This window comes from Thermomyces lanuginosus (genome assembly GCF_041956635.1).
Source record: "Thermomyces lanuginosus strain ATCC 200065 unplaced genomic scaffold VTN49scaffold_28, whole genome shotgun sequence".
NCBI classification, from domain to species: Eukaryota; Fungi; Ascomycota; class Eurotiomycetes; order Eurotiales; family Trichocomaceae; genus Thermomyces; species Thermomyces lanuginosus.
The window spans coordinates 714130-735027 of record NW_027192362.1 but is presented as its reverse complement, the minus strand read 5'-3'; the positions used below and the strand labels follow the sequence as shown (position 1 = coordinate 735027).

Here is a 20898-nt window from a genome sequence, read left to right as displayed (position 1 = left end):
CGGCGAGGACCGGAACAGAAGGCATGACACACGTCTTTCCTTCAGGTGCGTCTGGCCAATCAGACGGGCCCCGCATATCTCTCCCATTCCAGCTTATCTTTGGCCAATCAGGAGGAGGCGATATGCTTTCCCGATTCAGCCAGACAGGGAAGCTTTTTGCCGACCCACTGGCTGACGGGCCCAGCGAAGGGTCTTCTTATCTGCAGCCAATCACAGGCGAGAGCATATGACGGCGAGCAGTCTTCATTCTCTCATCAATGGCAAAATTGAAGGGCTGAAGAGGCTGTACAGTCAGGACGAGAGGAGATATAAGAGTAGAGTCATGAATCATGAAAAGAAATCGAACAGCCTAAATGGATGGGAACAAAAAGCGAGGGAATATAGTAGGAGAGAGCTCCAAGGTTAGGTGCTAGATAGGACTCGTAAGCTGAGGGAATTGAGGATTTGCGCCAGTAGAGACCAAATGGGATCACTGATAAGCAGAACGCAAGGGCCAGCTGAGACTGGACTAGAAAAAAATGCATCGAGGCAATACGAGCATGGTTTACTTGAGCCGTGCTAAGCGCGGGAAGGTTGTGAAATATTGGGAGCTTCCCTTTAGCTGCCCGTTCGAGTCCAGATGGCATTTTCCCCAGACTCCGCGCCACGTTGTGAATGCTGGATGTTTGTAAATCGTAGCTTGAAGCGATTGGGGGGATTCAGAAGGCTCAGCTCGGTACTTCAGGAAAAACAAAACTTGCCGGTCAGCGTGCAATAGATCTCATCCTGTCCAGTAGCAGAGGCGATGTTCAGCCACGGCCGCTGCTTGGCAGACGTTGATCGGGACAATTGACAAGAGACCAAGAGATCATAATGGTGATCGCGCCGCAATCATGAGCTGCTATTCCTCGCAAGAAGTCTTGGAAAGTCTTGGTATTGGAGTCAACCTGCCTTTATCACAAGGGATTTCTTTTTATTTCTTGGGGTTGGAGCGTGCGGGATTTGGATTTCTGGCCGGTTTAATAATTCGAGTATTCAACTATCGCGGCTTATCTCTGCTCGGAATTCTAATTGCAAACACAAACCGCTAGATAACCGGCCCCGGCCTGTGATTCGGCGAGCCATCCCCGAACGCCCCTGGCACTCATCATTCATAAAGTCTGGAGGCGTCGTCTGGACGGGTCGGTGTCCTCCCCAATTGACATTCTCAGAGAGCAGTACCAGAGACTTTTGATCTTTGATTTCTGTGTTCTGGCATTGTATATCGGAATTCCTGGATTGAATTCCCGCTTGGTTTCCTTCCGTATCTGCTTGTCCTCCCGTCCGTGTATAGTTGCCGTCCACCATGTCGGACGGCGCGGCTCCCTACGCCCCCGACTATGCCTCGTACAACTGGACCGGGGCACCGGCCGACTACTCCCTCACGACAAATGAAAACACCGGCGGCGATTCCCGTACGTGCTGTGCGACGTCAGATCAGAAGAATCCGGAGAAACTGACATTGGCGTTCCTGCGACATAGGCACCGAGAACTTGAACAAATGGTATCAATCCGGTGACCAGGCCTACATCATTGTGGCCTCGGCAATGGTCATGCTCATGATTCCCGGCCTGGGCTTCCTCTACTCCGGATTAGCACGACGAAAATCGGCATTGAGCATGATTTGGGCTTGTATGGGCTCATACACCGTCGTCACATTCCAGTGGTACCTTTGGGGTTACACTCTGGCGTTCTCGCCTACCGCGACCAACGGTTTCATTGGGAACCTTCGCAATGTCGGGTTGATGAAGGCGCTGGGCGCTCCGAGTCCGGGATCGCCCTTGATCCCGGAGCTTCTTTATGCCTTCTACCAGGTATGCCGATGCTTCGAGAAGACTGCGACGAACAGGGATGGATACTGATGTATGGTAGATGCAATTCTGTGGTGTGACCGCAGCAATCAGCATGGGTGCCATCGCCGAACGTGGCCGCCTCCTGCCCGCGATGGTCTTCACATTCGTCTGGGCGACGATTGTGTACTGCCCGCTGGCATGCTGGGTGTGGAACGTGAACGGCTGGGCTGCGAATTACGGTGTCATGGACTTTGCTGGTGGTGGCCCGGTCGAAATTGGTTCGGGCATGACTGCACTGGCATACGCATGGGTGCTTGGCCGTCGCCACGACCGCATGATGATCAACTTCCGCCCGCACAACGTGTCCCTGATCCTGCTCGGCACTGTGCTCCTGTGGTTCGGATGGCTGGGCTTTAACGGCGGCTCCGTGTTCGGTGCCAACATTCGCGCGGCCATGACGTGCTGGAACACCAACCTGACAGCCAGCTTCGCGGCCGCCGCCTGGGTTCTGCTTGACTGGCGGCTGGCTCGCAAGTGGTCCATGGTTGGCTGGTGCTCGGGAACCATCTCGGGTCTGGTCGCGGCGACTCCAGCGTCGGGTTTCCTCACGCCATGGGCGAGTGTCATCCTGGGTGTTGTGACTGGCATTGTGTGCAACTATGCGACAAAGGGTGAGTTTCCAGCATACATCTCGTCAATTACCAGACGACTGACCAGACAACAGTCAAGTACTGGGTCCGCATTGATGATTCGATGGATGTCTTCGCGGAACACGGTGTCGCCGGCATCATCGGTCTCATCTTCAACGCGCTGTTCGGATCCGACGCTATCATTGGCCTGGACGGCGTCAACGTTGGACTGGAGAACCCCGAGACGGGCACCAAGCAGGGTGGTTGGGTGATCCACAACTACCGCCAGCTGTACATCCAGATCGCGTTCATCGTCGCCTCGAGCGCCTACACTTTTGTCGTGTCGGCCCTTATCGCGTACGTCATCGACAAGATCCCCGGCCTGAAGCTGCGCGCCTCCGAGGAGGCTGAGCTGCTGGGCATGGATGACGACCAGCTTGGCGAGTTCGCCTACGACTACGTTGAAGTCCGCCGTGACTACCTCGCCTGGACGCCGCAGAAGGCCGTGCCGCACGAGGACGGTCACGAGATCCCGCATGCTGACCGCTACGGCATCCGCCCGCACAGCGAGATGTTCGCGACAAAGACTAGCAAGAACAGCTCCGAAGGGGCGGAGGAGCCAACGCCCACGGCCCAGCCTGAATCCGAGGGGCAAGAGGCCAAGCCTGAGGGCGAAAAGACTGCTTGAATGATACAATTGTCTCTTTAGTTTCTTTTCTGTTTTTCTTCTTCTACAGGTTTCAATGGGCGTCCTGGATTAGCGATATCTCTTCTGTTTCGAATAATTGACGATTGATATTATCGAGAGTACTTTTCCACAGTTTGTAATCACTTTAATCCACCGAGATAATATATGCTTTAGAATATATATGTATTGTTCCTGACGACTATAGTCATTGGCGTGAATTATGCATCATCGCTCCCTTGACGCTGGTGTCTGAATTTCAGAGCACGGCTTCCCATGTCTACAGTTTCAACGAAGACATCCCATCACCTATTACTTCAAACTCTTACTTACGGATTTGTCGCATCTCGAAGAACTCGGTCAGGGCTCAAAATAATTTCGGACCCTCCCACGAGATCCCCGTTCTAGACCAGGGGTCTTGCTGCAGGTTACAGATTCGTGGTCACACATCAACCCTGGTCACCCATTTTTCTCGGATATTACCGAGCTTATCGAATCCAAGATGCTGTTGCAGGGATGCCGGGGAGGTTGTCATTACTATCCAATCATTCTAGGGCCCAACCGGGCGTTTGAGTGGTCAGTTCACCGTGTAAGCTCCCGGCAATCCCGGGGCTCAGGCTGCCCAAGCCGAACTCAGTCCCGTGAGATTGGTTTACGAGCTTGATCTTCTATTGATAGATCTACACAGAAATAGATCCTTGGATTAATTAATATATTCCCGTGTTCCTTGGATGTTAGCCGGACCTGCTCAATGTTTAACAGAGACGCTACTTCACATGCACGGACGGCAAGTCTTCGCCGCCACATCGTCAGCGGCGAGTGAAAAGAACCCTCATTGAAATAAGGTTGATAAAATGCTTCGAACCAATCCACAAGCAGTTTTTGTTCTGAACTTTACCATCAGGTCTTGCAGTATCCGCACGATGGGCGAGACTGAATCCCTCGATCCAACTGCCGTATCAACCGGCAGATTAGCATAGGGCTGAGTGGGTAACGAGGCATTTCTTGTATTCACGGAGAGCAGGAAGCGGTATGCCCGAAGAAAAGCCGAATGGAATATAATAAAAGTCTAGAATTTGTATGTGGGAATTGGCAATCGAGACCTCGTGGGTCTTTTTCACGTGGTTTTCAAGGCCTTTTTAGGGCACGGTGGGCGCCAAGACGCTTCCCAGCCGGATGGATGGAGTCCGATTGCGGATCGCGATGTGCGCAATCCATCCGAGGCTGATGGAATCTCCCCTCTACTCTCCCTGTAATGGGTCCAGGTGGGCTACTCATAAAACTCACTGAAACGAGGACGGGTAGATGTGGCAACGTGCAGAACTAGGGACGGCACTCAGCAGCATAATGCTCTTCTGATTGATTTAGAGGGTAAAGTCCAATGTCTGATCGATTCGTAACTTCATCATTTCAATGGTTCGTAGGGTGGGTGTCATTCAGATCTGCTAAAGACCACGGGTTCTCATGTGTTTCCGGTATTCTCCGTCCCGATATACCTAGGTCATTCCTCAGGACGCTGGCCATAGACGACCCAGCTATGGTGGCATTCGTGGTTAGTTTCATATGAAGTGGTTGTGTTGCTCAAAGCTACGGGGATACTCACAAGTAGAACATCGGATGAACGTTCCGCTTCCGGCCGTCGGCGCGGGCCTGACTGGCAAGAACGATAACTTCCTCTTTCGTCCACTGCTTGAACCGCGTGAGAACGGCTAATGCTCCGCCCTCAAAGCCAGCCGCTTCGAGCTGGGCCTGATTCCAGGCCCCGAGCTTCTTCTGTACAGAGAGGTCAGTACAAGATCAACGCTCATTTGAGGAGTGCTGTTTTGGGGAACGGACCAGATGGCGATCCTTTGGCCACACGCCGTAGGGAATGATGAACTTCTCTACGTGGATGTTCACGAAGCCGGCATCCTTGAACCATTGCTCCAGCTTGGCTCCCGGACGGGCCTCGTAGCCGGCGTCCTCGAATGCGCCAATGACCTCGTCGTAAAACCGTTTAAACCCGGTATCCTTGAGACTGTCGTCTTCTGAGAGCGGGTAGGCGTCCCAGTCCTGGAACTCAACCCAGCCACCGGGCTTGACTGATCTGATTTCCGTTAGAGTCAAGAAGGAAACCGGAAAGATTCCGACGGCATACCGATAACACTGCTTGATCAGCTTTGGATAGCTTTTGATCGAACATGTTAAGTACCGAGCGTGAATAAAGTCGAATGGATTGCTTTCATATGCCCATTCCGACTCTATATGGTCCACTAGGAACTTGACGTTCGGAGGAACCCTATCAATGCCCGTTAGTCGAGCGACTCGCGAATTTCCAGGTTAGACTGACAGAGTCGGCTGGGTAGGGCTCAAGTCACAACCAATCACCTGCAACAAACCATCCGGTCTCAGCATTCTGTCCATTTGAAATCGACCCGACATATGTTCTTTACCTCGGCATCGGGGTGCTCGTCCGCTGCAACGAGTCAGCATCCGTACCCTGTATCGGGAGGCATAAAACTAACCAAAATCAATGGCCCAAAGACCTGTCCCGGTCGCCAGGTCAATCACTCGCCGCGGTTTCTTGATCGGGGCTAAGTAGAGTTTCCGATGCAACGCCATCAGACACAGCTCGTGCAACATGTCCAGACGGTCGCTTTCCGATTCATCGTTTGGAAGTAGGTATGCTAGAAGGTATCAATCAATTTACAGATCTCGGATGATCTTGGATGGTCCGGCGGGTCAGCCCGTACACCCGTCGCGATATTTATGGTACCGACGGCCGTTCTCATGACGATAATCAAGCACCGAGGACGTCAGCGACGCGCTGTACGATGATCTACAAGTCGATGATCATGCGTCAACATGAATTCTTTTGGGATCCGGAGAGCCGTGGCGTCACATCACGTACAGTTCATCGCCGTAAGCCGAGTCGTTCTCATACTGTGAAACTCAAATAAGCAACGCGCTTTGATGGATATGCCGCAATGGAGGGTACCCTACCGAAGTGTCCACTTCAACATTGGCTGGAGCATCATTGTTGGTAGTGATCTGTTCCTGACTGGACGGTTCCGCCATGGTGGAAAATTTCTCCGCTGAATCCCTTCCAGAAAAATCCGGCAAATGACTGATCACACGCTTTTATACGCTAAATATGCGCGAGTTTGGACCTCGTGTTTATTTGCAAGGCTGTCCCAAATGGTGCCAAAGAGCCGATCGTCACAACCAACAAGAACTTTATTTGTGTTATCGTGATCAGAGCCCGGTACTCCAGCTCAGCATTAAATATGTGCGAGCGGACAGGGATCAGATCTTAGTTCTTCGAAAGCGCTGCTACACCCCTGCCGAAACGGGAAGAGGCGGCGGCCTTTTGCGGGACATGGTGGCATGGGTGTCCTTTTCGGATACATAAGTATTTACTAAGGCAAGCCGAGAAGTTTTGTAAAATCCAACGGGCGCAAGTTTCGATCTAATCGATCTAAGAAACTTAGCGAGTCAAAACATACAACCAATTCGAGGCTTTCATACCAGCTTAAGATTCAATGGCTGGTCCGGATTGGCCCGCAGGTCCCTCCATCAGCCCAATCAGCGCCGCTGGTCCGACCCTGCCCTGCCTCCCCCGCCCCAAAGCCCTAACTTTAAAATGCCCTGACAGGATCAGTGGCCCCGATGGCTCCAGTGACGAGCAAGAGGGTCGAGTCTTGTCTGCAGCTCCAAGAAATGATCGTGACAAATGTGGTCGTTCGTCCAGTGTGTCGATATGAATGCTACTAAAGAGCACACAGTTGCGCCCGAATGAGATGGTTCCTCTTTGTTTGCGTCCAAATCGCCCTACAATGGTTGAAATCCATTATAATGATCGTCAATTCGTGTCCTGAACGTGGCTGTGTACGGCGCAGCCTATCGCGCCGTACGAGAAGTATATTAGTTCATAATGCAGGCTGATAGCCAGGAAGTTTCTTTGGCGAGAGTGCCCGCTGAGGAGATGCTTATTTAAATATTGCGCATGTATCAACAAGCGATGTCGTTGGTGACCAACGGAAAGTAACGCAGGAGGTAAAACATTGAACCTATTGACACTCACACCATTGGCACCATGACAGACGTTTCGGGACTCATCACCGGCATCGCTGCCATGTGGGAGACAGCTGTCATCGCTTATGAGCTAGTTGATTCCTCGCGGAATTTTGGCATGGACTATGAAGTTCTCAGCGTAAAGTTCGAGATCGAGCGTGTCCGGCTAATCTGCTGGGGCGACGCTGTTGGCTTAAAAAGCCTGATAGTCTCACGCGACTTGAATGTGCCTTCGGGGGAATTGAAGGACGGAGAAACTCATGCCTCGAACCAAGTTTTGCACGCAAACGTGGATCCTCGCCTCAATCGTGAGGAGATACGGGCCGCGGTGATTCGCGTGCTCGGCTGCATCCATCAGGCGTTCGAAGATACGGGTCGCCTGCAGGAACGATACGGACTCCAACCCGCCAGCGGCACTTTTGCTGCGACCGTCTTGGGGTCCGATGAGAAGGACATCCCCCCATCGCAAACACAGCGCATCCTCCACAGCGTCTTCAAGCGTGCCAACGAAAACATGCGCAGGGTGGCGCGGGAACGACAGCGCGACACGTCGCTCGCGCGCAAGGCGTTATGGGCGGTCCGAGACCGCAAGAAGTTCACAGACCTCATTACCCAACTGCGTGAATTCAATAACAGTCTCGGAAGTCTCTTGCCTGACACCCAATCTCGGGTAGTTGAGGCGATGAAAAGCGATATCGAAGCTGCAGAGGAGGTGCGCGAGTTGGCCGTCCTCCAAGAGGCGACAGCCGGAGAGAATGATGTGCTGTCCGAGTGCGCGAGCATGCGGCTTGACGAACTGGGAGTGACAGTGTCGGCCAGGAGTGAGCTACTGTCCGTGTCAAAGGCCTGGAGCATTGCCGACAGCGTAGACACGGTCACGAACGCAACAAATGCGCCCAAGGAAGCAAGCGAAGAGATCAAGGAGGACGATCAGGGAGGTGATCGGGAAACAAAAACTGAGGAACCCGAAGTGACGGAGTTGCAGAGACGACTACAGGACCTGGAGGTGTTTGTCTCTAAGAAGAACGCAGGCGCACTGAGCACGAGCGTCTCCGGGCCGTTTTCTGGCTTGACCCATGTATCGACTCATGTCTTCTGGGACGGAGAGACGGCCAGCGATTGGCCGTCATGGAAGGCGGAGGAAATGGGGTTTGTGAGTGTGTCTCATGCTGCTTTTGGTAAGCTCTGTGACCCCATTAGCATGACCATGATCAATAGCTGATGCCGATCCCAGAGCTGTACAAGAAGAAAAAGTACATGAGAAAGCGTCGCACGTCCGAGTATGAGTCACTCGACTCGGAGGACTACATACTGCTTGATCCAGAGTGCCATGCCAATCTGGAAAACGTCAATCCCGGAACCGTCTCGGTTGAAGGGTTCGGAATTGAGTGCTGGGACTTTGAGGAGACAAAACCAAGGAGCCTGGATGTTCTGGTCAGCTATGCAGACCTGCCTGTCGTACGTGCATCAACACTATTACGCCGGCTGGACGAGATTCAACGATATCCGGGGAAGTTTGGTTGGGACCCAGTCAAGGAGGAGTTGGATCTCAAAGAGTTTGCCGGTTCTCTCGGCGTCTACTCCTACGACCAAAAAAGTGACAGGGAACCATGGCGCTGGGTAGTTGGCGATCTCTACACTGTTCTGAACCGCTCAGACACTTTTGCCAACTTCCAGACGACATACAGCATTGGTGTGCGTTATTCGGCCCCTAGGGATCTTGATGGCATTGGCATTTGGAACTTCCTGCGACAGATGATCCTTGGCTGGGAGTTGGCGGTGAGGCTGCAGCACATCGGTGGCGACCCCTCTTACAGTGGATTCACGGACCGAATCCTTGCCAACCTTATCGTATCTGATCGGTGGCTCAAACACGTCAACATCATCCTCACTGAGCAAAAGATCTCCCTAGAAGGCGTGAAAAGACCTGAGACGGATGAGGAGAGGGCCAAAGCGGAAGAGTTCAAGGAAAAAGGCAACGCCGCGATGAAGACGGGCGAGTACCAAAAGGCTGCCGACCTGTACACAGAGGCTATAAAAATCGATCTCAGCAACCCGGTGTACCGATGCAACCGGTCGGCAGCGATGATGGGAATGAACAAGTTCGAAGAGGCCGAGGAAGACGCCTACGTCGCGACACAGCTGGACCCCAAATACGCCAAGGCGTGGTCCCATATGGGCATGGCCCTCCTCAAGCGAGGGCAAGGAAAGCGAGCAAAGCGAGCCTACGAGAAGGCACTGGAGGTTGCAGGCAAAGATGCGAGCCCGGCCATGCACAAGGGACTGGCCGACGCTGAAGCGAGGATCAAGGAAGTTATCGAAGCTATCGACACCGAACCTGACAAGGAGAAGGCTCACAAGCTGCGGTCTGCGTTTCTTGACGAAGATTGGGAGATCATGGGCAAGACTCTAGAGCTACACTCCCTTGTGCATGAGCAGCAGGTCGAGGGGCTTCTCCTCTTTGCCGAACGCATCAAGTGGCCCTTCATTAACGAGGTGCGCGACTTTGCCGAGGAAGCGTACAGTACCATTCGCGGCGGCGGCACCATCAATATCCACTTACATGACTGGCTCTTTGGTCTCACACTGCCTGGCAGATGGTTCGCCTTTAAGATCATGACCGCCCTAATTCTCTGCACCCCGAGCATCCGGGACAAGGTTGGCATCGCTCATTATCACCAGTGCGGCCTGTCGCTGCCTACCCGCTCGTACTGGCGGGTCCGGACAGTTCTGGGGCGCGTATTGGGCTGCCTACCCGGTGTCATCTCCCTCTGCGGCTGGATCGGACCCTGCCCGCCAGTCCAGTTCGAACCCTCCTTACCCGCCAAACCTCGCCACATCCGCATCAAAAGTCGTCGCGTCTCTCCCATCGAACAAACCGACAACGCGGCCCGGTACCGATGGTCGGCCACACGCATCCAGTCCAACGAGGAAATCGGGCCGTACCTCGCCGACATGAAGGACCCGTCCAAGTGGATCATCCCGGAACCGCCCGTGCGCGACATAAGCACCTGCTCTATCGAGTCTGTCAAACTCACCAAGCTGCCCCTTCGCATCAATATCGCTCAAAAAGCCGCCTCTGTATCCCCGGATGACGAGGAAGAAATGTTGAACATTGAAAACGAAACAGAATATCGCGCCAGCATCGTCTTCCGCCGTGACGATAATACCGACCCCATCACCTACAAGCTCTTCACCAACCCGGTTTTCGTTACCCTACCCTCTTGCCATCCCGGGCCAAAGGGTAAGTTCCACGAGATCCACATGCGCGAGCTGAAGTACTACCAAAACATCTGGACCATCGAGCGGCTGAAGGAGCACACATCCGAGGCCGATCTCGACGAGAACGATGGCGAGGCGCGGGTAATGGTGATCAACGCTACAGGGAAGGGAGCTGAGGTGCTGGCGCGGGCTTGGTGTTCTGAGCGTGGCCGCAACGCGGTCATCAGACGGGCAGGGGGGCCATGTTTTGTGTGTGCAGTCAGGGCGGCCTCGAAGGGTGGGCTTGGTACAGGAGTCCTCATCTGGACTGACTGAATGCCCGGCTATTTCTGATGAATTTTTCCTTCTCCCTGCGTGTATGATATATCTTATAGTGGATAATTGCCCTAGGTGGGTTTGGTGACTTGTCTCGCACTATGGATCCACGGAATAGGGAACACTATCAGAGTAATACTACTAACCAAGTAAACAGCAGATTTCCTGAAGAGGGGAGTTTTATTCCTTTGCCATTAGTTCGATGAGATCAATCACCGCGATCTACTCACTTGCAAACAGGTTTCAAGTGATTCACTGGCCTACGAGAGGTGGAAGAATTACTGAACTCCGCCATCATTTTCAAAATAAAGGTCAAGAAAACTCGACCTCTCGAGTACGAATGGCGAGATCGTATTTCTAGAACGCTCATCAGATAAGGGGAGACGAGGGAAAAAAAAAGGAGTTGAAAAACATGCAACAGCTGGGATTCGCTGGTGGTCACCCACCCAACTACTAACCAGCCGGCGTGTGGCTTAAGTACGGCTGAGCGGACGGGAAGCCCTGTTTTCCACACCCTATGGCCGCATGTACTAACCTCTACATACAAATTAGATTTTATTCTCGGATGTTCAACCTCGTTCATCAGACTGGGGTCTACTGTTACTATTTCAAAACATTGACTGTGAATGGAGCTCATTACGGATTTTGTATTCAGGCACGAAAGGTTCATCTATCACAGAACGGAGTATATACAGATCGTTACTATCACCCCAAAATCTCAAACAGCCGAATATGCCCATTCTCATTTGCCACGGCTAGCATGTTCGACTCAGGGGAAATGGCCACGGACGACACACGTCCGAGGTTCGTGCTTTGTGTTGGCCAGTTCCTGTAAACTGTGCAGGAGGGAAGGTGTACTGTACAACAAATCTCCGTTAGATAGGAAATCTGAGTAATGTTGCTGGCAGCTTACCCAGTCGCAACGCGTCCCGCTTCCATCGGCTTGCCATCACCATAAACTGCCCGTCCTTGGAGAATTCTAGGTGCCCGATAGCCGTGGTCAACTGGTCAAGGGCACGCACCGGGCTGGGCCGGGTCGGAATTGCGTCAGAACGAGTCTTTCCTGTGCGCTCAGCTTCTGCCAGTGCGACCGCCCAGGGGCGGCGGTCGTAGATGTTCACGATGCCGCTCGAGCTGCCGATGGCGATCCAACGGTCGCCACCGAGCTGGGGCCGATCCGTCGAGCCGCCTAGGGCCACAACTGTCGTGCCCACTGCGCCGGCGTCATGCCATCGTGCAATCACGCGACGTTCGCGCAAGTCGTACTCGGACACCTCGCCGTTCTTGCTGGCAACGCACATGCCATTGCCGTCTCGCCACCAGGCAAAATCGGCAACACCGCCCTGTCCATCTACGCGCACCTGCCTGACCCACTGTGCCGTGCTTGCATCCAACACGTTGATAAGCCCGCCGCCCTTCTTCGCTGTGCCTACCAGCCCCATGTATCTCCCGCAGGGAGACAGCTTGAATCGCTCCATGCTCTTCTGTTCCTCCTTGCGGTCCGCCAGCGCATTAATCTTCTCGATCCGCCCGCTATCCAGGTCCCACGTGTGGAAGTATCGCCGCCGCCCGGACACGAAGATCTTGTTCCCCATCGGCGGGGCAAAGACGGACGTATGCACGGGGGTTTTGCGGATATGTAGCGACGTCACTAGAGGGTTGGGCGACGGCGCGTTTGGCGAGATGTGATGCAACCATAGCGTCTTTGCTGGTCCTGACGAGAGAAGCAGAGGATAATGAGGGTGGAATGAGAGAGAATCAATAGACGACTTGTACAACACTGTTAGTCTCGGTCCAAATTGTGAAGGAATGTACTCTACATACCGGCTGCTTCCCACCAACATCTCTTAGCCGTCGCACACTGATAACTTCCTGTCGAAGCTTCCTCGGCCTCGATGGATTGCTCTCGGCGTCCTCCCGAATCAGGTCGCCTGCGCCCTGCAACAGCTTCGCCAGCGGCCGCACCGTAGGTGCTTCGTCATCGCTCGAGTCCATGGCGTCCACATCGCTGTCAACATCCGAATCATTCGCGGTCTGCTGCGGAAGAGCCCACGCTGGTGTCGGATGCAAACGCAAATACTGTCTCCGCAGTCGACGAATATACTCCTTTCCAGTGACCAGATCGTCGGACTCGACATCCCGCAGTTTACGGAGACGTGGATTGCTTGCCAGGGACACGACAAGACGTTCTTCATCACTATCTTCCCACACAGCAGGCTGAACCGCATCTTGAAATTCATCGACGGCTTTCTCATTGGGTGGCGTTTCCGGCGCAGGCACGACCGCGTCTGTGTCGACTGTGCCAGAGTCAAGGAAAAAGAGCTAAACCCATTTATTCAGCTATGAATACTCTCCCACACGAAATGAACCTGCAAGATCACTCACATCCGCGTCATCTACTTCTTCAATGTTCTTCTCATCGTCGTCAGCGTCCTCCTCTTCTGCGCCTTCTTCTCCATCGCCCATCTCAACATCCTCCGAGCCCCGCCGCAACAATTGCTCATTGTAAGTCTTCAGTCCCTTCTGAAACTCTTCGTCGTCACCAAACACCAGTTTCTCGAGCTTTTCCTCGGTTTCATCTTTTTCGGGTCGGCTCTCCTCGTCGGTTTCTTCGTAGATATCGCCCTTGGTTTTTGAAAAGGTCTCCGCGGACAATGCGGAGTCTTCAAAGAATATATCCTCCGAAGCCTTTTTCGATTTTTGTTTAGCGCGAGCCATCGTATCAACACAGCTAGGTGAGTCCGGCAGAGAGTCGTGGCGGGAAGGGTGAGTTGATATCGCAGACCAATTTTTTGATCCGTAAGAGTTCGATAAGATAAGATGCAATCACGTGACATGGCTGTATCCCGAACTCTGCAAATGGATTAGGGTAGGGTTAGGCGCCCCCAAATATCGCGACGCTCTATCAATGCACGCCCACAACTCCAAAGTCGAGGGTTTCGGTCTCGTTGGGAGTATTGCTTCCGATAGGTTAGGCAATCCACTACGTATGCAGTAAACCATGGAAGTCCTGTGCGAATTGGAATTGAAATTGGAATCAGAACTACCTTTATTACCGTCAAAAGCACACAAGCAGTACTGTACTATGAACTCATACACATATCAGAGTCATCAATTATGTCCCCCATTGAGTACTTTTGACATGGCGTCGTACATTTGGATACATGGCGTGAATCACAATTTTAATTTCAAATCAATTGTGGTATTATATTCCCCCAAACGGCGCTTCTCACACCAAGGAGACGAATGTCCTCTGATGAGCCGAGCTCGATGGAAGCAATCTTGTCTCCAAGTTGGCCAGTTGCAGGGTCTCTTTTCACGATAACAAGAGTTGTCTGCGCGTGGCTGCCAATTGCCATGTAAGCACCGTCGGGACTGACTTGAAGAACAGCAGGATCAGCCATATAGGCACTGCTATCACTGACATAGTGAATGGTTGAGCTGTCGGTCAAGCTGTCTTGTCGCTTCGTGATTGGGGGTGCACTTTTCACGAAGACGGGTTGGTCGAACAAGGAGGAGAGGTTGGCATTAGGTTGCATATGAAGGATTAGGGCGTCCCCATTTCCAGCCGTGGGGAATACTGAGATATACATATCTCGATTATCCGCGACATAGACATTGTTTATCCGGAAGGATTCCAAGTTCCTCGAGTCAGAGGCCTGCGTCGGCGCGAAATTCTCGACCAACTCCACGGCAGGGCACGAGGCATTCGGATTGTCGTCTGTCGATCTTCTTCCATTTCTGCGCTTTTTACTCCTCGCCGCATTGTTGGCCCAGCGCTTGTTCAGGGAGTTGGCCCGGACCTTGAGCGTCGAGATCGTTTGTTCACTGAGCACGTACATCACCGAGTTCCCGTTACCGGCCCCGATGAAAGCTGCCTGAGGATGCCAGATGTCTTCTGCTTCAGTGGGTCCCTGAGCTGGTCCCAAATGTACACCGTAACACTCGATCAGCTGGCCGGTTTCGTCATCGATAGCAAAGACGTGGATCGTGCGACCGTCTTGCACGAAAATTGACGACTGCGACTCAGGTTCCAGATACACCGCTTTGGGATCAGAGAATAAGAAGGTCTCAAGCGGTTCGCTATCTTCCCTTAATGGCAGGGCAAAAGTGTAGACTCCTGGAAGCTCCCTTTCCTGAAGTCAGCATGCACACTCCTCAAGATATTGTGAATGGATTGATGTAATACTAGGAACATACTTGTTGACGACTGCGATAAACTTCTTGTTCCTCCCGTACAGCGTACTATCAACGTTTCTCTGATGATCTGTGGTAGAGACAACCTGAACTTGACCCTCTTCGACCAACCAGCCTGCCTCGTTTCCTGTTCCAATAGGGTATTGTGTTATGCCAGGCTTGCTCCACCTACCGCCGCCGCTCGGGATATTTTCCAGGCAATAGAGGAAGCTGTTGTCACGATCGATAACTAGCCCAGGATTTTCTCCGCAGTCCCTCAGATTTTGGAACGCCAATAGTTTCCCTAGCTCGGCGGTGGGATTGAATATCACCAGGTTGACGAGGCCAGAGGCAATGCTCGTATAGAGAGGGTAGAATTGTGCGAGGGCCGGAGAGCCAAGAAAAAGCAATGATGAGAAGATCTTCATGATTTTTCTGTCTTTGGTTCATGCAATTCCTAATCCAACGCTTCAATGTTGGTGAAATCGGACAGGAAAGAATGGGCATGGCCGGTATTGAGAGAGGCCACGCCCGCCCTTTAAATAACTTTCATGCTGACACTAACTAGTACAGAGTCATATGGAGCACAGAAATGTCAAAATTAAGACTTCAGTTATTAATCGTCGACTGGCAGTTGACGTTAGGTCTCTTGAGGTGTTGTTGGTGGATGTGGAACCGTCGATGGATCTCGTCGGCGGCAACGCCCCGGCTTTGAAGCCAGGGACCAGAGGCAATTTCCAATTGCAGAATCCGAAACCCTAAATATCTCATCATGAACTTACACTACCCTATTTCGGGGGAAGATATTAAATGTAATATGTTGCCCTGTTCGTGGCTGGCCATTACTCGCCGAGAAACGGCATGGATGTTGAACCTATGGAAATTAAACACTAGGTAACCCTTGCCCACAATCTGCAAGAAAGACGACTTTAATTGCATGATCGCTATTAATAACAGTAATCACCGTAGTTAACTACTGTGCTGTATTCCCTACGATGATGTTTGTGCAGTTCTCGGATGGATCGATATCCAGAGAGCAATGGCCAAAGACAAGAGGAGCCGGGGTGCAAATTGCAATCCTCAGTCTCAAGTATCCTTCCCTGCTGATTTAGCAATCCATTGCCCCGCTAAGATGACCAACCGTCCACAGTTCAAGGAGGCCATAAAAAAATACTCAAAATTGTTGATTGCAAAGCGACTCAATGTCCCCGCAACCCTATCAAACTGCCACTCTCATAATGGCTACTCAGTTGCCAGGGTCCATTTCATGACCCTCGACACTCTCGACAATCGTTGTCATGGGCCTTGGCATCAGAAGATTGAATTTGTAGAGCAGTATCGCGAGCTGCATTTCCGACCTTCCCTCCAGGAGCAATAACACGACTTGATGGGACAGGTCGTTGGGAAAAAGAGGAGAATTTGCAAGTCACTAATCACGATCTTTGTGACCAACCATTGACCAAGGATCTTTGTTTTATTCAGTGGTCATTGTGCCCGTCCAAACGCTCTAAGTTTTTCCGCGTTCAACGCTTGGAGAACGTAGTAACAGCTGTTTACTGTTTTATGGTGTTGGGGACCGTTTTTGCTGTCGTTCCGCGGTGTGCATAGTGATTTGCAGGTCTTGATAGTATTATTGATTGAAAAGTTCACTATCTCTTCATGTAAGTTAATAAATCTCGCTACAAGCTCTCGATTTCCTATCGCCTCCCACCGTTCTTGATCTCACATGCCACTATTTCCGAGGTTTGAGGCTTGCAGGAACCGCTGATCTGTTCGGTTATTCGTCCTGTAGAATGAGAGTGCAATATCATCATTCTCCAGTCGTTTTCGGTTCGAGGTGACTTGTGGGCTCATATAAACTGATTGAAAAACACAAAGACGCATGCAGGAAAAGCGGCAGACTTGTGAGAGTTTGATCAATCTTTGATATGGGAATATAAAACACGATAGTGGTCCTGGAGATGTCGAACACTTGACCGTAAGAGTTGGGACAGTCACATGGTAGACTAAGTCCCGGAAGTTATCGTGTGGGTGTTGTATATACATGCTACCAATGGCGGTGATGCCATGCTGGCAAGGGACGGACGACAGCCTTAATAAGACAGCTATTGTCGTACTGAAGCAGTCAGGAATGGAAGGCATCATGAATGCACTTTTCAATCCTCAACTTTGGAGTACAAAGTTCACACTTAACGGCCCTCAAGAGGCAACGAGCTGCCTGCCTTACGGTTCAAAATGAAGGGTAGACCAAGGGAGGAAGGACATGCATACCAAGTTTTGGATTTCTAGCTACTTGGACATACTAAGAAATTCTGGGTTCATCAGTTACTTCGAATACAGAGTCGAGGATCAACTAAAGAGAATAATTTTTCCATTGATTTCCCAACGCCTGTCGTAAACGCTCTACCTAAGATGCAATATATACTCTGGAATCTTCACATAAGGCACAGCCAAAAGGATACTATGTTCAAGAATAACATCATCTGTGATCCACTCGTTCATTCCGGGAACCCAGCGGATAAGAGGAGCTTTCTGATGTCTCGGCAAACGAATCCGACCCGTCCACTTCTGGATCATACTCGACAGACTCTTGACCAAGAGCGGCGGGATGTCTCGTGGAAGCCGATATTTGCACGGGTTTTCCATCCAGGTCGTCATCCAAATCGGAATCCTGATCATCGCTCATCGTGGCCAAGAAGGCGCTACGCTGAAGCGCACTGTCGCCGAGCATTGGATCGACGTGGGATTCTTCATGAAGGTCAGGATCGTGGTCCGGTGACAGTTTCTTTTTGATAAATGTATCGACGATGTAGTACTGGATGGCGTTCATGATTGTCGGAAATAGGAGCATCACAAAGATGATTTGGAGAGCTGTGTTGCCCTCCGTCCAGCGTAGTGCCCAATCTCCGATCTTCACGATGATGGGAAACATGTGGATCATGACGAAAACGACCAATTTCATCCACAGAAGCCCAATGAAGTAGAGGACGGATTGTTTTAGCCACCACATCACCCGAGGTGGCTGTCCATAATTGCCCGACTCGATCGACTCTGGAGGATTTGCAAGGGGGGTGTAGAGAGCAAGGCGGTTGATGATACGAAGACTTAGGTACAGAATAGGAATGCCCAGGGTTGTCTACATCGACAGTCAGTCACAAGTTTCATATCCGAAAGTGTTGTGCAGCTACATACATCAATCCCTAGGTTCAATAGATAAAACGAACATGGGTTCGGCCGGTATTTTTTCTGAGTGAGCTCGAGCTGACCGGCGGAGAACAACGACAGCAGCAGGTTCGCGAGGTGCAGCATAACCGAGCCAAAGACCTGCTTTGACACGTCAAATGCCCATATTTTCAACGGGCGCTGCGGGCGTTCTCGCCACCGCTTGTATACCAGCGATAGCAGGGCCAGGGCTCCCAGGGCAGCCTGGACTAGTATCGAGAACGGGCCCAGCAGTTGGCATTCGCCATTATCCTCCGGGGTTTCCTCTTCCCGTGATGCTCTGGCTAATGTGATCAGAGACATTGTGGAGGAAGTGCTGTCGCGACCAGCCGAGGCGGTCGCTGTCGATCAGTGAGGGCGGCGATGGTCGGCAGCGTCAAGAGCTCGGGGCTTCGACGGTCATGAACGGATTATTCGTGATAGAGTGAGGATTTCACGGGCGGCACGGGGCCCGCCACTAGCAACGAATAACACAAGTCATGCAGAAAGAAACTTGCAGTGTGTTGTGTGAACAAGCCACTGCAACGGCATCGGGGTGAAGCTCGAGGAGCGATGGACGTGGTTAGCGGTGATCGACGCCTAGACGTCAACTGTTGTTGAGAGTTGAGGCGGACTGCGGAGACGCCAAGGATCTTCCAGTTTCAAAATTAGAATTGGCAATTTGAAAGCAATTTTAACGGATATGAATTGATTGATTGCCTCAGGCACCCATCGATCGCCATTCAACGTGTCCCACAGAAGGCGTGACTCGAGTTCGATTTAGAGATCTCGGGCACTCGGGCACCTACGCACACGAATCCAAAATTGGTACTGAATCAAAAAGGGATGGAATAAACGCAATCCACATAGACTAGAATAATAGGTTGTCATATCCTCTCCGAGGTTGATCCGATGTCATCACAGATCCCAGTCTGAAGTCACCGCCGATTGCCCAAGCATCAATCCCACCCTGAAGCTATGACAAATACACGAACCGGAAGACATCAAGCAAACGAACGCCAGAAACCCAGGACCCTGTGTGTCGTAGACAGACAAGACACAACCATTATCAAAAATGACCGAAACCACGAGCCAATCTATACTCGCGGAGGACGCTTGCAACCCCCCAAATCACTCTATCCCGTGCTGTTTTTTCAGCCGTTCTAAGTTTTCTTGTCGCTCGGCGAGGTCCTCTTTTGATCGTGCCATCTTCTCTGGCTGGTGGTATAGGACTGGAAGTGGATGCATTAGAAGGGCTCTAGAAGCCAGGAGAAAACTGAACGCGACTACATACCGACGAGGTATCGATTTTGGAAGTTGAAGCCGTTTAGCTTATCGCACGCTTGTTTTGCATCCATGACGTCTTCATATACGACGTATGCCGTGCCTTTTGTGTTGTTGGCGATGCCCTGGCGAATTTGCCTGGACCGAGCGAGCACCGTCAGCATCAAATTAGGTTGTATCGTACGTCCAGTACTTACCGGATCGGGCCGAATTTGCCGAAGAGATCGAAGAGCTCCTCTGCAGTAACGTTGTAGCTGTCGCCGATATGTCAGCCTCTGCAAAACCATCGAATGCCTTGCGTCGGGGGTGCATGGAGCCCGAAAGAAGCGTCACGCGACCGAGAGGAACCAGGAGCATACCTCAAATTCTTAACAAAGAGGATACTAAAACAGAACACATGTTAGCTAAAGATCTCCAGGAACGGCTGTACCAACCGCAACCTGCTCTGAGCGATGGTCGGAAAGCTCCAGGTGCGGTCGGCGCCCAAGATAAGAGAGGTCAGACTCACCGGTTGGCTTCGGGAGCAAGCTTCCGACTCATTCTTGGGTGGTATCAAGACCGGTATGGTATAATGAATGAACAGCACGGCACGAAAACGTGGAAGACAAGCAGAACGGAGGAGCACGAGAGAGAGATGGAGGAGCAGGATGTATTCCAGGCCGCCGGCAGCGGAGATCGAAACTAGCCAAGATGCCGAATTAGGAATAGCGCATAACAGGCTCCAGGCGCATCTGGCGGCGCAAAAGACAGCGCCAGACCACCGGAGACAACGAGGGCCCAGCGATGCTGCTTTGTTTTCTGCGAATTTCTCGTCGTTTGTTTGGCTCGTCGTCCCCAACAGGGCCTACAGCCTTGGTCCGGCACTAATCCGCACTGGAGCCCTGAATTCTCCGTGTTCGGCGAACGTTCAGCACCGCCGCGATCTGCGATCCGCGATCCAAGTCTTCCCCTCAATCATTGCGCTCTCATCGCCCCCATCGGCTTCCCATCGCTCTGATTTCGCTCGGACTGGGTTAAACGATCTGCTGAGCGTCCGGCGCGATTCCTCCTGGCGCTTTCCGCGCCTGCTTTCTGTTCCGGCTCGCCGGAGAAGCGCCTACAGTGCGCCGCGCCTCTCCGCCGACCGCACACTCGAACTCCATCGGACCTCCTCCCGATAACTCTCGACAGTCAACGCTTCTTCCGCTGTATCCCGCGACCGTTTTCATTTGTTTCTGAGACCGGCGATGATCGGGAGGTTCGCCTTCTGTGCGATTTTCTAGCCCGCGAGGTGCCTACAACAATCCCCCCGCTTTCGCCTTCATCTCGCAGCTCGACAACGGGTCGCGAATCGGTCGCACTCCGCGCCTTGTTTCCGTCGTGTCTCCAACACACCAATCGAAACCCGCGAAGCGCAATCCCGTACCAATGGCGATGACATCCTCCTTTCTGAGTCAATCCAGGGGGCGGCCGCCCCGGTATCGCACCCCCTCGCCCCCGCGGCGTGCCGTTGAACCCATCTCCCCTGTGTGTCATCCCGACA

The 20898-nt window shown here is 52.2% G+C and overlaps 8 protein-coding genes across 8 annotated transcripts; 3 read left to right on the top strand and 5 right to left on the bottom strand.

Moving 5' to 3' along the window:
* Nucleotides 1-1324: 1324 nt before the first annotated feature.
* On the top strand, nucleotides 1325-3128 carry VTN49DRAFT_3392 (uncharacterized protein; the record flags this gene model as incomplete). Its single annotated transcript, XM_069411223.1, has 4 exons — nucleotides 1325-1433; nucleotides 1501-1832; nucleotides 1891-2482; nucleotides 2536-3128. The coding sequence occupies 4 exons, from the start codon at nucleotides 1325-1327 to the stop codon at nucleotides 3126-3128; spliced, it is 1626 nt and encodes a 541-aa protein (XP_069268670.1).
* A 1498-nt stretch (nucleotides 3129-4626) lies between these two features.
* On the bottom strand, nucleotides 4627-6182 carry VTN49DRAFT_3391 (uncharacterized protein; the record flags this gene model as incomplete). Its single annotated transcript, XM_069411222.1, has 10 exons — nucleotides 4627-4660; nucleotides 4729-4898; nucleotides 4962-5211; nucleotides 5263-5403; nucleotides 5455-5492; nucleotides 5558-5580; nucleotides 5630-5791; nucleotides 5858-5943; nucleotides 6016-6047; nucleotides 6108-6182. The coding sequence occupies 10 exons, from the start codon at nucleotides 6180-6182 to the stop codon at nucleotides 4627-4629; spliced, it is 1011 nt and encodes a 336-aa protein (XP_069268669.1).
* A 1018-nt stretch (nucleotides 6183-7200) lies between these two features.
* Nucleotides 7201-10715, top strand: VTN49DRAFT_3390 (uncharacterized protein; the record flags this gene model as incomplete). The annotated part of the gene is made up of 2 exons (XM_069411221.1): nucleotides 7201-8356; nucleotides 8413-10715. The coding sequence occupies 2 exons, from the start codon at nucleotides 7201-7203 to the stop codon at nucleotides 10713-10715; spliced, it is 3459 nt and encodes a 1152-aa protein (XP_069268668.1).
* Nucleotides 10716-11420: 705 nt separating this feature from the next.
* VTN49DRAFT_3389 (uncharacterized protein) lies at nucleotides 11421-13433 on the bottom strand (the record flags this gene model as incomplete). Its single annotated transcript, XM_069411219.1, has 4 exons — nucleotides 11421-11572; nucleotides 11629-12484; nucleotides 12540-13037; nucleotides 13101-13433. The coding sequence occupies 4 exons, from the start codon at nucleotides 13431-13433 to the stop codon at nucleotides 11421-11423; spliced, it is 1839 nt and encodes a 612-aa protein (XP_069268667.1).
* Nucleotides 13434-13903: 470 nt separating this feature from the next.
* Nucleotides 13904-15319, bottom strand: VTN49DRAFT_3388 (uncharacterized protein; the record flags this gene model as incomplete). The annotated part of the gene is made up of 2 exons (XM_069411218.1): nucleotides 13904-14846; nucleotides 14916-15319. 2 exons carry the CDS (start codon nucleotides 15317-15319, stop codon nucleotides 13904-13906), a joined length of 1347 nt encoding a protein of 448 aa, XP_069268666.1.
* A 2051-nt stretch (nucleotides 15320-17370) lies between these two features.
* On the bottom strand, nucleotides 17371-18416 carry VTN49DRAFT_3387 (uncharacterized protein; the record flags this gene model as incomplete). The annotated part of the gene is made up of 2 exons (XM_069411217.1): nucleotides 17371-18027; nucleotides 18084-18416. 2 exons carry the CDS (start codon nucleotides 18414-18416, stop codon nucleotides 17371-17373), a joined length of 990 nt encoding a protein of 329 aa, XP_069268665.1.
* An 807-nt stretch (nucleotides 18417-19223) lies between these two features.
* Nucleotides 19224-19916, bottom strand: VTN49DRAFT_3386 (uncharacterized protein; the record flags this gene model as incomplete). The annotated part of the gene is made up of 5 exons (XM_069411216.1): nucleotides 19224-19324; nucleotides 19387-19514; nucleotides 19574-19630; nucleotides 19736-19759; nucleotides 19885-19916. The coding sequence occupies 5 exons, from the start codon at nucleotides 19914-19916 to the stop codon at nucleotides 19224-19226; spliced, it is 342 nt and encodes a 113-aa protein (XP_069268664.1).
* A 107-nt stretch (nucleotides 19917-20023) lies between these two features.
* VTN49DRAFT_3385 (uncharacterized protein) lies at nucleotides 20024-20536 on the top strand (the record flags this gene model as incomplete). The annotated part of the gene is made up of 1 exon (XM_069411215.1): nucleotides 20024-20536. The coding sequence occupies one exon, from the start codon at nucleotides 20024-20026 to the stop codon at nucleotides 20534-20536; it is 513 nt and encodes a 170-aa protein (XP_069268663.1).
* Nucleotides 20537-20898: the final 362 nt, after the last annotated feature.